At 34.3% G+C, this 15,216-nt stretch overlaps 1 protein-coding gene across 14 annotated transcripts in view; it reads left to right on the plus strand.

Annotated features, from left to right (window-relative positions):
- Positions 1-15,216, plus strand: part of LOC18428486 (pyruvate dehydrogenase E1 component subunit alpha-3, chloroplastic) — a 35,989-nt gene that overhangs the window by 8,771 nt on the left and 12,002 nt on the right. For 2 of the 14 annotated variants that reach the window (XR_016041500.1, XR_016041499.1), the window contains one exon: positions 6,079-6,339. The exons of 1 other annotated variant lie outside the window; for it this stretch is intronic. Coding sequence is in view for 4 of the 13 variants with exons in the window: in XM_088848080.1 (XP_088704206.1) it covers positions 6,070-6,179 (110 nt within the window). In the remaining 9 variants the exon portion in view is untranslated. Of the gene's footprint in view, positions 1-6,069; positions 6,628-8,776; positions 8,976-11,938; positions 12,031-15,216 lie in introns of those variants that run through there. 11 more of the 14 variants (XR_016041501.1, XM_088848080.1, XR_016041494.1 and 8 more) reach the window with 10 other exon arrangements.

The following is a 15,216-nucleotide window of genomic DNA, read 5'->3' on the forward strand; positions in this document are numbered from 1 at the left end:
TTTTTTAAAGTTAACCAGAGGGAAGGGTACCTATCTGGGCATGTGGAGAAGTTTATGAGTTGTTGCTGAGGAGTTTTCCTTTTTCTTTTTCTCTTTTTTCAAGACTCAAGCTTAGAGATAGAGAGACACTCAAAATTTCACACAAAAAAAAAAAATTGGCCACCCATAACTCCAATAGACTGAGGGTTTTTTTTTTGTTTTTGTCAGAATAGAAGTTGTAGGTACCTGAATAATACTCCTTTTAAGCATCGAACTTTTATTCTTGATTTTCCTATCTGCTTCGACTTGTCTTTCATGATCGAATTCAATTCTCTTTCCAATTTCTATACAACAATGAAGTCATTCTATGAATGTATTTGGGATTTGAGCAGCATTGGGAAAGACCATACCTGTCTTAGAGATGGGGATTTACAATTTTTATTAAAATATGTAATATTACTTGTTGCTAATATATTGTCGTATCTCACATGTGTTGGGGGTCTCGTCCTATGAGGGAGAGGCCCAAATGAATTATTCCCCAATATTAGGAGGATTGTGTGATCACAACTCATTGGGTTACTATTAGGAGATAACCACTCATGTGAGTTTGGTTGTTATGAAAGATTCTATCGTTATTTATCTCTTAGACAGAGGATAGGGATATCTTCTCATAAGATAACAAGTACGTGAGATGAGATAGAGATTTTGGAAAACAAAATCCCATCCCTTATAAAAAAGAAAAATATCACGTAGATCCCCAATATCTCATCCCTTATAAAAAGGGAAAACCTCATATAGTTGTTGCCTCTCCTCCACTTCCTTCTTTGAGAGAGAGAGAAGCAGAAGGGAGAAAGTTACCCTTCTCCTTACCTCTCTTGGTGTACTAAAAAAATAGATAGAGCCTTCTCTAAGAGAGAATAAGAGAGAGAAAGTTACCCGTTTTCTTAAAGAGAGAAGAAAAAGAAGAGTGAGAAGCCTGTTATAGAGAGGAAGAGAGAACATTTTCTTTTAAAGAGAATGCCTCCAGAAAAGAAAATAAGCATCTGAGAGAAAGAGAAGAATCTTAGAGAGAGAAATCATGAAAGAGAAAACCCTCTAAAAGAAATACGAGAGCTCAAGAAAGTTTGTTTCTTGAAAGGACATTGTAACTATTATTTTAATGTGCATCTGTCTATTTTTCTCATGGACGTAGCCTGAAAAGGTTAACCACATAAATTTCTGTGTTAGTAAGCTATTTTATTTGATTTGTATTATTGCATGTTTTTCCACTCATACACACACATCATTTTGGTTTATTTTGTGTCATAAATCTGGGTGCTGTTGTGTGCATCCGCATTGGTGCAATAAGGTTCAACTGGTTAAGTCCAACAAGGGGTATCAAAGCACGTTTCCCTTGACTCCGACACACCGCTCCGTCCTCCCAATCACCGTTTTCGGTATAGCAAACCAAGCGGCAGTAGGATGTGCAAGGAAGAACACCTCCTTGTTGGACTAGCTCATATTTGACTATCGAACGGAGTGTTTTGGGACACATTGTCAGTTAGAGGCTATCGGTGAGTGATCACTGTACAAAGAAAGTCTTCAGCGACTGACCGTCAATCATCACCTTGACCAACAATGAAGCACTTTAGTGTCGGTGACACATCGACTGACGGTGACATCCTGACAGCCAGTGAGTGCTTGATTGTTGATGGATACATAACCATCGACAGATACTTGACCGTCGATGAATAGACAGCCAGGGAGTGCTTGACCACCAATGTATACTTGATCGAAGACAGATACTTGACCGACGAAGAATACTTGACCGACAATGAGAGCTTGACAAAATCTCCCTGACTGCCAAAGAATAGAAGAGAGGAGTGTGAAAGACAATGTGTGTGGATTAAAGATGGATTCTAGTATCGAGAGTAGGATGGTATCGCTCAACGGGAAGAATTGGATAACCTGGAAGCCAAAGATGGAAGAATTGGATAACGAAAAGAAGATCCTCCAACACATCAAACTGGCAAGCTTTTGTCACAAATCGAAGAAGGTCAGAGAATGAGACCAAAATCGATTTAACCAATCTATTGATAAAGCTAGATCAAAGATTAGAAAGGGGATCATATGTTTTCTTTGTAGCAAGGAATATACCTCGAATGCTTTCAAAAGCTATTGTGCCAAGCTTGGCATAAGGCACGAAATGATAGTGTCATATAATCCCCAGCATATTGGTGTTGCTGAGAGAATCAATCGCACCATTATAGAAAGAGTGAAGAGCCTTCTATCTGCCGCCAAATTACCAAAGTCGTATTCGGGTGAAGCAGTCCTCACAACCTCTACTTAATAAATAGATCCCCATCATTTCCTATAAATGGTGAAATCTTAGAGAGAGTTTGGAAGTTTGATCGTAGGAAGTTTGATGTATGCCATGGTGTGCATGATGCCATATATCGTACACACAGTCGGCATGGTGAGCAGATTCATCGCTAATCATGACAAGGAACACTGGGCAACAGTTAATTGGATATTCAAATATCTCAAAACTTTAGGGGAGAAAAACCTGTGTTATAAGGGTACTCAAATAACGACATGGCCGGAAAACTAGACTCCAGGAAGTCAATCTAGAGATACCTGCTTACTTTTCAAGGGGAGCTCTTTTATGGTAGTTCAACCTGCAGAAGAGTGAAAAATTGTTGCTACTAGTGAAAATCCAATCGATAGGAATACGTCAGATATGATGATGAAGACCTTGGTCAGAGATAGGCAATAGTTTGCAGAAGCAAGGCTGACATGGGTGTCATTTGAGAATCCAGTTGATTTGTAAAGGGAAACCTCCCTCCTAAGACTGAAGGGAGAGATTGTTGAATGCCCCGTCCCGTAAAAGAGGGGCATTAATGAATTATTCCCCAATATTAGGGGGATACGGTGATCACAACTCATTGGGTTGTTATATGTAGATAACCACTCATGTGAGTTGGGATCATGAAAGATTCTATTATTATCTCTATTAGAGAGAGAGGATCAGGATATCTTCCCGTAAGATAACAACTATGCAAGATGAGGTAGAGATTTTAGGGAAACATAATATCATTTCTTATAAAAAGGAAAAACCTCACATAGTATTAAGGTTGTTGGCTTTACCCACTTTTGACTACTTCTTTAGGCACCCCACTCTCGATGTATTAGAAAAATACAGAGAGCATTCTCTGATATTGAAGAACAAGAAAGAGAAGCATGTTAGAGAGAGAAAGAGAACTTTTTCTTTTAGAGAGAAAAAGAAAATAAGCCTTGAGAGAGAGAAAACCCTCTAGAAGAAATCGGAGAGCTCAATAAAGTTTGCTTTTTTTGAAGAACGTTGTAACTATTATTAATAATGGATCTATCTCTTTCTCCAGTGGATATAGCCTGAAAAGGTGAACCACGTAAATCTCGGTGCCACCAGCAGGAATGCATAAAATGCTAGAAAGATAGAATATTGAGGAAATAGGATAGCTGATTTAAAACATGACGTATAAAAATATTCCAAAATAAGCAAGCAAAGAAAAAGAATGGAATTATGCAAACTTTAGAAAAGAAAACGACATTATGAGAAGAAAAAATGAAAGTAACATATTAAAAGTAAAACTAAAGAACAAGAAGGAAGGAATTAAGTTACAGATGAAGAAATGAAATTAAATGAGCTAAAAGATAAAACAACGTAAACAATATAATAGAAAAAGGAACAAAACAAATAAAGAAAGTGGATACCTAGATGGAAAAGGTAGAATGGGAGGTAGGAAGAAAGGAAATGAAGGTAAAGTCACAACTTTTAGTCTTTTGTATCCCAACCAACCTTTGACCTTTTTTGGTCCCCGCCCCCCTTATTCTAGTTATTGGATGTTGTTTTAGTAATGTTAAATATGATTGGTATTGTAATTATCTAAGGGCCCGTTTGGCTCATTGGATTCAGATTTTCAGGAGTCACTTTTTGTGGAAAATGTTGGGCAATCGTGTTTAGTTTGCCTAGATATGACATTGCTGTTAGAATTGAGATTTCCTTGGAATTCCTGAATGCTCGGTTTAAGCCTAAATTTTGGAAATCTCAATTCCACCAAAATAGGTGGAATTGATATTTCATGGAAATGACCCATTTTGCTATTGAACGAAAACATAATAAAATTTTAGAGAGGAAACTATATCAATTTTAGAGAGAGAACATATTAAAATTTTAAAGAGGGAAACTATATCAAATTTTAGAGGGAGAAAGTATATGAATTGCTTTAGAGAGAGAAAATACATGAATTTCTTAGAGAGAAACTATTTCAAATTTTTAGAGAGAGAAACTATCTCAAATTTAAAGCTTTAGAGAGATCAATTTGAAATTTTAAAAAGAGAAACTATCTCAAATCTTAAGTTTTAGACACACAGAGAGAGAGAGATCTTAAAATTTTAGAGAGAGAAAATACATTAAATTTTAGAGAGAGGAACTACTTAAAATTTTTTAGAGAGAAATATCTCAAAACTTTTAGAGAGAGAAACTACATTAAATTTTAAGTTTTAGAGAGAGAATATAATAAAATTTTAAAGTGTAAAAACTGTACCAAATTTTAGATAGAGAAACTACCTAAAAATGTTTAAAGAGAGAAACTAGATCAAATTTTAAGTTTTAGAGGGAGAATATCTTAAAACTTTCAAGAGAGAAACTATATCAAATTTTAGAAAGAGAAGTACCTAAAATTTTTAGAGAGAGAAACTTTTTCCAAAATTTTAGATTGAGAAACTATCTCAAATTTTAAGTTTTAAAGAGAGTATAGAAAAATTTTAGAGAACAAAAATACCTGAAAATTTTAGAGAGAAAAAAAATTAAAGTTTTAAAGAGAGAAAGCATCTTAAAATTTTAGAGAGAGTAACTATATCAAATTTTAGATTAAGAAAGTATCTAAAATTTCTTAGAGAGAGAAACTATCTTAGAATATTTAGAAAGAAATTCTCAAATTTTAAGTTTTAGATAGAGAAATACCTAAAATTTTAAGAGAGGGAAACTATATTATATTTGAGAGTGAAACTATATGAAATTGTTTAGATAGAGAAACAATCTCAAAAATTTTATAGAGAGAAACAATCTCAAAAATTTTAAAGAGAGAAACTATCTTATATTTTATGTTTTAGAGAGAGAAACTATCTTAAAACTTTGGCGAGAGAAACTATATTAAATTTTAGATAGAGAAAGTACTTAAATTTTTTGGAGAGAGAAACTCTTTTAAAAAATTTTAAATAGAGAAACTATCTCAAATTTTAAGGTTTAGAGAGAACACATAATAAAGTTTTAGAGAAAAAACTACCTAAAATTTTTAGAGAGAGAAACTAACTCAAAATTAAAATTTTAGAGAGAGAAAACATCTTAAAATTTTAGAGTAATTATATCAAATTTTTGAGTGAGAAAGTACCTAAAATTTTTAGAGAGAGAAATTATCTCAAATTTTTAGAAACATTTCTCAAATTTTAATTTTTAGATGGAGAAAGTATTTTAAATTTTTAGATGGAGAAAATATTTTAAATTTTTAGAGAGAGAAACTATATCATATCTTAGAGAGAGAAACTATCTGCAAATTTTTATAGAGAGAAATTATCTTAAATTGTATGTTTAGAGAGATAAAGTATTTCAAAATTTTAGAGAGATAACTATATCAAATTTTAGAGAGAGAAACTATATCAAATTTTAGAGAGAGAGTATCTAAAATTTTTCGAGTAAAACTATCGCAAAATTTTTAAAGAGAGAAACTATCTCAAATTTTATGTTTTTGAATGAGAGTATATTAAAATTTTAGATAAAAAACCATATCAAATTTTAGAGAGAGAAACTATCTCAAAATTTGTATTTTCTTGATTTCTACCGGATGCAATCCAAATAGGATATACCATATTTAAGGAAATGTAAATTCCAGAAAATCTCAATTCTGGGATTGACTTTTCCAATGATTGAAAAATCCAGAGATCCAAACGGGCCTTAAGAACATGTCGCTGGAATATTGCACAAATGAGAAATTATCAATACTACTTTACAACTTGAATTTGTCCTCCTTATATATGCACTGTATAACTGATGTTAACATTAATTCCTCTCAGTGGTGGCAGCTGAGAAAGCACACTATGTTACAAGAGACCCAATAAAGGCCCTAAAGAAGTACATTGTAGAGAAGAAGCTATCAAATGAATCAGAGTTGAAGGCTATTTAGAAGAAGATCGACGAGGTAGTTGAAGATGCAGTTGAATTTGCCGACAAAAGCCCTCTTCCATCTCGAAGCCAGCTCCTTGAGAATGTGTTTGCTAACCCAAAAGGCTTTGGTATTGGACCTGATGGATGGTGCAGATGCGAGGACCCTAACCATGCTGGAGGTACTGCTCAGGTTTAGACATCCTGAAAGGGTCCCACTTGTGGAATTCAGATTCAGTTTCTGCTAGATCCAAAAATGAAATTACAAGGGTCACTGTGATATGAATGAGGTTGTCGTACTTAGCTGGGGAATTTTTCTTCCTTTTATTCTAGTGTTAGTTATTTCTATTATGTCCTATTTTTACTAAAGTTCGGTGTTGGCTATTTAGGCCATTAAAGGTGTTACAATAGCATGTAATCAATATTTTGATATAGTGGAATAAAAATTATGTGGGAGTATTATCCAATAAGACCAAGATATGCAAATCTTATTTGTAATACTCAGACTAGATTTAACGTGCTACGCCAATCGAGTAGGAAAACACTTAATTACCTAGGCATAGAGCACAACCGATGAGGGTTAGTATGATTATCCCTTGATGAGGTTCGAGTTGCCCAGGATAGAGAGTCAAGGAACTGTGTGACTCATGTGTGTGATAGTAGGCCTGTGCAAACGAGGGTCAAAACATCATTCTTGAACCATTACACAATATGTACATATGATAGTTATATTGGGAAAATAGTCACCACTGGGGGTGATACATATACATGTGCGAGAGATGACCCTATGCACCATAGAGTTGCGGTTGCACCTAGTCTGTGTGACCTCGGATTTATCTCTAGGGCAGAATATGTAATGCATGGACTAAAATTATATCCCCTCACCTATTGCCTGACTTTAGTGTCAATCATGAGCCCTTGCGATGGTTATGGGAACTGTTGGGTTAGTTTGAGAAAGTGAGTGTTGAATATAGTCTGCAGTAGAAGATGGACTCGTTCAGTTATTTTATAATTACTTGACCTAGTCTGATTCGATACCATCAAAATTGTTTAGAATAAATTATCTTAATGTTAAATGATTTTTAGATTGATTATTTGAATTTTTAAAAGCCTCTAAGTATTTTGTTTTCACAAAATGGATTTATAAATAGAAAGACATTGAATTTTCAATATTTTAAACATTTAGAGAAAAAATAAAAGAATAAATCTTTACTAAAAATCATAATTATATTATTATAATTCACTATTAACCAGGGGCCCAATGGGGAGTCCACCATAACACCACATGGGATATGAGTGGGGCCCACATGGGGGCCCATGAGTGGCACGCCCACATTGTGGATATAGTTTCTTATTTTCAAACCTTGTAAATCAAGGCATTCAATCAAATAAAAAGTTTGGAAAGTTTGAGATTCAAAAAGATTTGAATATTCAAAAAGATTTGAATATTCAAAAAGATTTGAATATTCAAATAAAGAATGTACAAATATTTATATAAGAGATAGGAAAGTATGAAGTATTTTTTATATTTTTATTATTTGATGGGATTAAGTTTAGGAAGCTGAAATATAAAGTTATAGCATCTTTTTTTGAATCATGATGGCTGAACGGGATTAGAGATTGTTAGAGAGAGAAGGCATTATTAGAGAGGATTTGGGGAGAGAAAGGGCATTGGTTAAAGTGATAAAGCACGTTGCTATAGAGAGTTAGGGAAAGATGCATTAGAGCAAGAAATGATACATTTAGAGAGGAGAGAAAAGATTTTAAAAAATAAATGGCATAGTTAGAGAGAGAGAGAGGGAGAGGGGGAGGGAGGTAGGGAGAGAGGACATGGGAAGCAAAAACGGAGATTGGTGAACTTTCTAAAAAAGAACAATTATTTCATGCGAGTTGGACCACACTTCTACAATATATGGTTCAGGAATATAAAGAAATATTTTGTAGGAACCAGTCCTTTTTTAATGCAATTTAAATCTGCACTTGAGTCTATATGGGCTATCGTTTGAAAATTGAATTTTGTTTACTACTATGGTAGCAGGTGTGTACCATCTCTATGTTATGATTTTATCTCTAGAACTTATATATTACATTTCTTCTAGTTGTTGGCTTGTAAGAACAATAGAATTTCCTTGTTGGGGACTCGGGTTTTCTTCCTTATTCAGTTCTATCTCAGGACTATTTTGAATTAGATTTGAAGTTTCTGTTTTAAGACTTTCTTCCTGGTGTTTGGATTGTATAAGATTTTTCTTATAGTCATTCTTTAAATCAATAAACGATTTTTCACTTTTCATTTCACTATCTTCTCATCCATTTTGAGAATAATCATTTTTCATTTCGAGAATCTGAACTCTAGTTTTAAGAGTTGATAATTCTGCTTTGACTTCCTTAATCTCATTTCTAAGCTCTTGAACAATTGACTCTCTTTGGGTATGATCAGGTTGTTGAACTATAGGGTTTTCTTGAGGTTTAGGATTATTTTTAGTCATATTTATATATTACAGTAGAGCTTCTTTCCTCGTTTGGTGATCTTCTATTTTGTCAATAAGATCAAGAATTAATTTTTCTTCTTTGGAAAGAACATTTACTTCTAGGCCATTCATATTTAGAATTGCCTTACAGTAATCACAGTTGCAATTATTATTGCTATTGTCGTCTTCTGAAGTTGATGATTCAGAATCAGTACTTGAGATTATCAGATGTCCATCCTCAATGGCACCAATATACTTTCTTCTTCTGTATCTGATGACTCATCAAAAGAAGTTTCTGGGTTAAGAAGAATTTGACACAATTGCTTATTTAAGCCTTCGTCTTCTTTTTGGTACGACATTTATTTTTATAATGGCTAACTTTTCTACAATTATAATATGCACACTGATATTGTTTTTTCTGCACTCTTTATTGAATAATCACTTTTAAAATCAAATGTTCCTTTTTTGTATATTTCATATACAACCTTGGGAATATTCCAATTTTGCATTTGTTTTTTGACATTGCTTATTACTATTTATTTGCTATTATGAACATGTAAAACATTGTTATTATTATTACGAGACAATGATATTAGAATGTTAGCCCTTTAAATAATAATTTTTGTTCACTAACGTCTCGTAACAGTGAACAGGAAATAGTGCCTTTAAATACCCCTAGCTCTACTGGTTCTTTGGGTTAACAAACTCATTGCGACTTAGTCATTCTGGACTGTATTAATGAACTTCTATTGTTATTAGCTGGCTCTGATACCAACTACACACAAACACATAAACAGACTATGCACAAATGCATAAACACAACTGCAATACAAACATTGATACTGATATAACTAGACAAGCACGATTGATATACAAATTACAAATTGAAACTAAAATAACACACTTAACATAGATAAAGCTTGACACACCACTAGAAGAACTTGATACATTGAGATGGACTCGAGCCAAGAATAATGTGGAGATACAAGCACTTAGACACTCACATTTATATATACTCTGGCTTACAAACACTCAGACTCTCAAGAACCGATGCCCTCCTCTCTTAAGGATTGCCTTTTCTAGACCTAATGTTGGAGGACTTCAAGTTGTCTTAATTCCAGGTTAATTATTGGAGAATCTTTAATAGTGACATAGAGGTGTCGGTGAGTCACTGTAGCCTTTTTCTTGTAGCCATTATCTTTTGTCGGGATATGTGTCCTGAACAGCGGTTGGATTCGTATCGTCCCTTTCTTATCGCTAGTACTTTACTTTTAGTAAAGTAGATACCTGATGTCTGGTTTATTTAGCTGAAGTGAGGTTAATTCCGTAGCAATCATCACCATTTAGATTATCTAAAGCTTCTTCTCCTTCGCCCTTTGCAGATGTAGCTGATGTGGTTAGTAGTTGTTTCTTTATCTCAGATTTAGATCGATTAGGGTTTTGGTCTTGTATGGTTTTAAAATATTCAACCAATTTATTTCGTTCTTCCTGAGTATTAAAAAGAGATAATTGGGAACTACATAAGTTTATTCCTTTTAGGATAATTTTGTCAGGATCTAATAAGGAGGTATCAAATTTATCCCACCATTTTATAAAAACCTGTCTTTCTAATTGGGGAATATAATTACATTGATCATTATCTTCACTAGTCAAATATGCCCACCTCATAATCCAAGGGATTTCGTATGAGGCAATAAAATAGATATATAGATTCCTCTGATTTAGTGTCCTGTTATAGTTTAGGAATTTTATCCTTGATTCTTGTAAAGAAGCTGGGAGAATATCTACCATTGAGCCCCATGTAATGAACCATACTTTAAACCAATTGGGAAATTCCTTTAAGGAATGTAGTCTAAACTGTCTAAACCAACTATGGGATTTCATTGAATTTTGGTATGAAAAAACTATGTCCCATGCGTTTATGTAATCATAATAATTGTAGGATTTTACCTTACAACTGTTATCTTGGAGATATTTTGATTTCAATGGATGAAAGCCCCAATACCTATAAGAGATTATGTTTAATATTTGCAACTTTGAGAATGCAAGAACAATATTATTTATGTAATTATGGGTAATAGTTACTGACTTGGTTTCAGTCAATATTTCTTCGTAATATTCTCAGTTCTTAAATTGTCGTAAAAATACTTTGAGTATTTTTGATAATTTTTAGGAATTTTTCTAATGAAAACCAAACATGTGGGATTCATAAACAAGGAACACTAGAGTGACAAATGAAAACCAAACATGTAGGATCAATGGCACATGTAGGGTCAAATGGCTAATGGACCTCACATGGGCATTTGGGGCCCACACAGGGCCCACATAGTGGGCCACCAATGATAACGTGGTGATGATGTCAAACATAGGGATCTCTTCATCATACTTGTATTTGTTGTTATTGACCAATATGGAGCTTTGAAGTTAAGCCACATGTTATGGGATTTGAGGGGCAAGCATTGGTCTTCCAAGTCTGGGTAAATCGGCTGAGTCGTACACAGATTCAGTGAGTTTAAAACACTTAGTGGTTCCTGTGGAGGCCTATGTTATAAAGCAACATATCCTACTCGTGAATATAATGAATCTTGGGGCTCAGCTTGAGGTTCTGTGTTAGTGATAAGTGTGTTATTCCTTTTACTTAAATGTGTGTAGGTATTGTTCTGTAATGTTTTCTTGATCCTTGCCAACTACATATCCTCCAAGTTCTCATTTCTCTTGACCATATCTCATATTTTGGCTGAAGAAAATGTGGTTTACATAATCTAACTCTGTAAAAATCGAGACGTGCACCATTCATAAACTTTGCCACTATCAAATTTCTAAACCGTGTGTGCAGAGTCCATTAATAGTTTTTTTTTCTCAAGATGATCCTTGCAATTATCTTATTATTTGTTTGCTATTTGTTAATGAAACATAACATTTTATTATCTATCTTCTCTTTAAAGTTTGTCTTAAATAATTTGCTTCTGCCATCAACTTTGGTGTGTAGTAATCATATCCTTGGTTCTTAGGTTCCAGTATTAAACTGTATAAATTCTTCATTTTTTAGTTGCATATATACTGATGTGTATGGCAAGACTCCTTGTGTTTTAGGACCATAAAGAAGGAATTCGACATTGGATGACAGCTTCGATTTTGTTATTTTTTCTTGCACTGCTCCTTATTTTTCTAGGTCTGTGCTTTGTGGAATGGGGAAATTTTATGGTGTTGTTCACAAAATGACAACAATATACCGTATGTTGTTCAACATTCTTTAAGAGTTGCACTTTATGTGCTTGAATCGGTTTTTTAACTTTGTGGTTTTTTGCTGTAGGAGTTCCTTTGAACAAATCTCTTTACACAACTAGTTACATGTTGCTAACTTCTGCCACTGCAGGGCTCCTCTACTATGCTATATATTTATTGGTGAGTCTAGAATGTTAATTCCCTACCCATTATAATGAAAATCCAGCATCCTTATTTTATTACTATCTTCTTTCGCATAGGAGATAAATATGGAACTATGAATATGAGCCATTAACTAGAGCCCAACTATGGTTTACTTTAAACAGAGAGCCTGACTGAATTAGTTGCCAACACAAATAGTGCACCATTATGTTTAGAGGAAAGTTAACTTGTCAACCGAAGCATTTCTTGATGCTGGAAAGCATAATACTTCGTTCATTTGATTGTTGCGGCTTATGGATCACTTTGTTATTTGGCATTGTTTAATCTTTATCTAAGTTTGTCATTCATACAGTCCCCTATTAATGTTAAATCTCTCTCCCTCTTATGTGGAGGAAGTTTGGTTCTCTATCAAATATATGGGCCTTAAAGGCATCATCTAAATTGAAAAGGTCCATCTAGTTCAACTTAATTACTGTAAAAAATAGTTACAAATTGAACTTTGGAGAGAGGATAACAAAGTAAACATTGGAGAGAGGATCAGTTAAAAATGGATGGTTATCTTTTGGATAATTGATTCCTACAGAGAAGAACTATCTTTACATCCCTGCAATCTCCACATTCTCTCCAGATTTCTCATTGGCCGTTTATCATCGAGTGAACACCTTTTTTCTTTCAGTAGTTACCCTCGATAATTTGTTTGGGCTGAGTTTTTCCTCCATTTGATTTATCATCATGGTCTTCAACTCTTGTTTGGCGTAATTTTATTTATAAGTTGTTCTTGTTGTTCAATTGTGTAATTGTTGTTTTTGCTCTCTCTAAATTGTGTAGGCCTAAATTGGACTTCTCAATCTCTTTAGTTTATTGGGTAAACATGTTGCAGAGGCAGCAGTTATCTCGATGACCCAATATACCAAAGTTCACTATTTTCCGTTCAATGTTAGCACCTCAATATAGCTTTTAGGTATATCTCGATGACCCAATAAACCAAAACTCACTATTTGCCATTCAATGTTAGCACCCCAATATAGCTTTTAGGTATATCTTTTTTGAGTTTAAAAGCGGGCTTCTTCTCTCTAGAAATCCAATGCATTATCTTAGTTATCAGTAATACAAATTTTGTCAATCTGAACCTTTTATTCAGTCAATAGAAACCCAATTTTTTTGCCTATCAGTTAGTTGAACAAAGAAAAATGGGTGGTGCTCTTTCTCATGGCGTTCAACCAAAAAGAAGGAAAATGGAAGCAGGGTTGAACTGCTTCACCCATCACAGTAGCCACCAGCAAGCTTGTTGCCTACAACTCTTTGGGTCATCTTCACCAATCTCTATAGTTGCTGATGTATGAAATCTTCTTTTAATACCGTTCTCTAGGAAGCCAAGCTCGACATTGTTATGCCTCCTATTAAACTATTCCAGCAAGAAAGGAATTTGTTCTCCAAGGTGAGCCCGTCAATCTCTCTTATCATTTGGTTTGCATGAACCACTGAACCAACCTGCTGTTGAATTTTCTTTGAAGAAACCTGCTGCCAACTTCATTGTTTCTCAGTATTACAACCGTAATCACTTCAAAATAAATGCACTAGGAGTGCCCCACATCAAGTGTTCTCAATTTCAGTGACATTTACTCCGTGTTTCTCATTAAACCTTTGTTCATTAATTCAAATTTTTGAGGACCTAAAAATTATTTTCTGAACACCTGGAAACTATTAGGTTGCCAACACACAGACTGCAACTTAACTTAAAATTACAATCTAGCTAATTATTCGTTGTTCAATTGTTGGTACATTTTTTTTCTTTTTAAGATTCCCATGGCTAGTAGAATTGGAATGGCTGAATCATCAAAAAAAGAAAAATGGGCTAGAAAATGGAAGAGGAATGTCTCCTCATCTGGAAAGATGGCTCGCTAGCAATTAGTGGGTAAGCAACTAAAGAAGAAGGAATAAGCTAAAAGGTTCCATGGAGGTAGCCTAATTGCTCAAGATATCTGTGCTAATATTCATGCATGATGAATTTATTAGGGTGTTTGAAGCTTATGAGACATTTAAGGAAAATTCTAGAAGCAATAGCCAAAAAATATGACACCACTCAAAAACTCACCACCAATTGCTCCTAGAGCAATACAGGTCATTCAAACGAAGGTTGACAATGTGGTGGAGCATGTGAACCAAATGCTTGTTACGTCTAAGGATTTAACCGCTGTTGGGATGAAGTTCTTGAGTACATGCGAGTCTCCACCATCTTGAATGGACTTCCCTTCTCATGGAGGATGATGATCCCTTAATCTAGGGGACCTACTCTTACATTCAACACTAGAACAAGAGCACATGAATGACGACATAGAGAGTGAGCTCATGCCTGGTTAAAGTTATCCTAGACCTAGCTAATCCAAGCACAAATAACATAAGTTTCACTGGAAATTTAACAAGAGGAACTAGGAGTTATAAAATAAAGAACATAAAACCCACACTCAAGAGACTAATCTAGAATCCCCAAAGAGCTTCACAAGCAGAAAGTGTGATCGTTTCAAAGATCAGTCCTCAAAGATCCGAAACCTGCAAAATTGAAAAAATAGGGAGCATTGGAGCAAAAGGCTTGAAGTGGTTTGTCTGGTATCATAATGATTAATTGTTTTTTTTTTTGAAACCGATAATGATTAATTGTTGTTGGAGAGTAAGTGCATCTACATGGGTAACAACATCTACTCTCATATATTGGGGGTAGGAACATGTAGGCTGTTTAAGAATAGCTACTCTTGGATTAATTAATATATATATTCCACCCAATATGAGTTACAATGTTGTATTTGTTCCTCCACTTGAAAAGGCTTTGAAGTTCTCTTCTAGTTCTTCAAGGTGTCTGTTGGGAAGCGAGCTCAAATTTATTTATAAGTTATCTGATTGATGAACATATTTGCTTCTTGATGTAAATGAAAATAACGCTAATAAAGTTGTTGCTTCTTTTGGTTATGCAGATTGTATAATGGTTGTTGATGTATGTGGTACCTTGGGCTAAGGCATATTAGTAAATATAAATAAATAGTCGAGCACTTGTCACTACAGTGCAAAGGGGCGAGCTTTCTCTATGCACATGTACACGTGTTCCTTTATAGGGTTGCTCCTCAGTAATGCGGTTATCAATGTGATGTCGTGCGAAAGGTTGTTGAGGTTTTGACTCTTGCTTTCACAGGCCTACAACTGCACACAAGA

This window comes from Amborella trichopoda, chromosome 9 (assembly GCF_054954075.1).
Source record: "Amborella trichopoda isolate Santa Cruz 75 chromosome 9, AtrichopodaSantaCruz75HAP2 v2.0, whole genome shotgun sequence".
Lineage (NCBI taxonomy): Eukaryota > Viridiplantae > Streptophyta > Magnoliopsida > Amborellales > Amborellaceae > Amborella > Amborella trichopoda.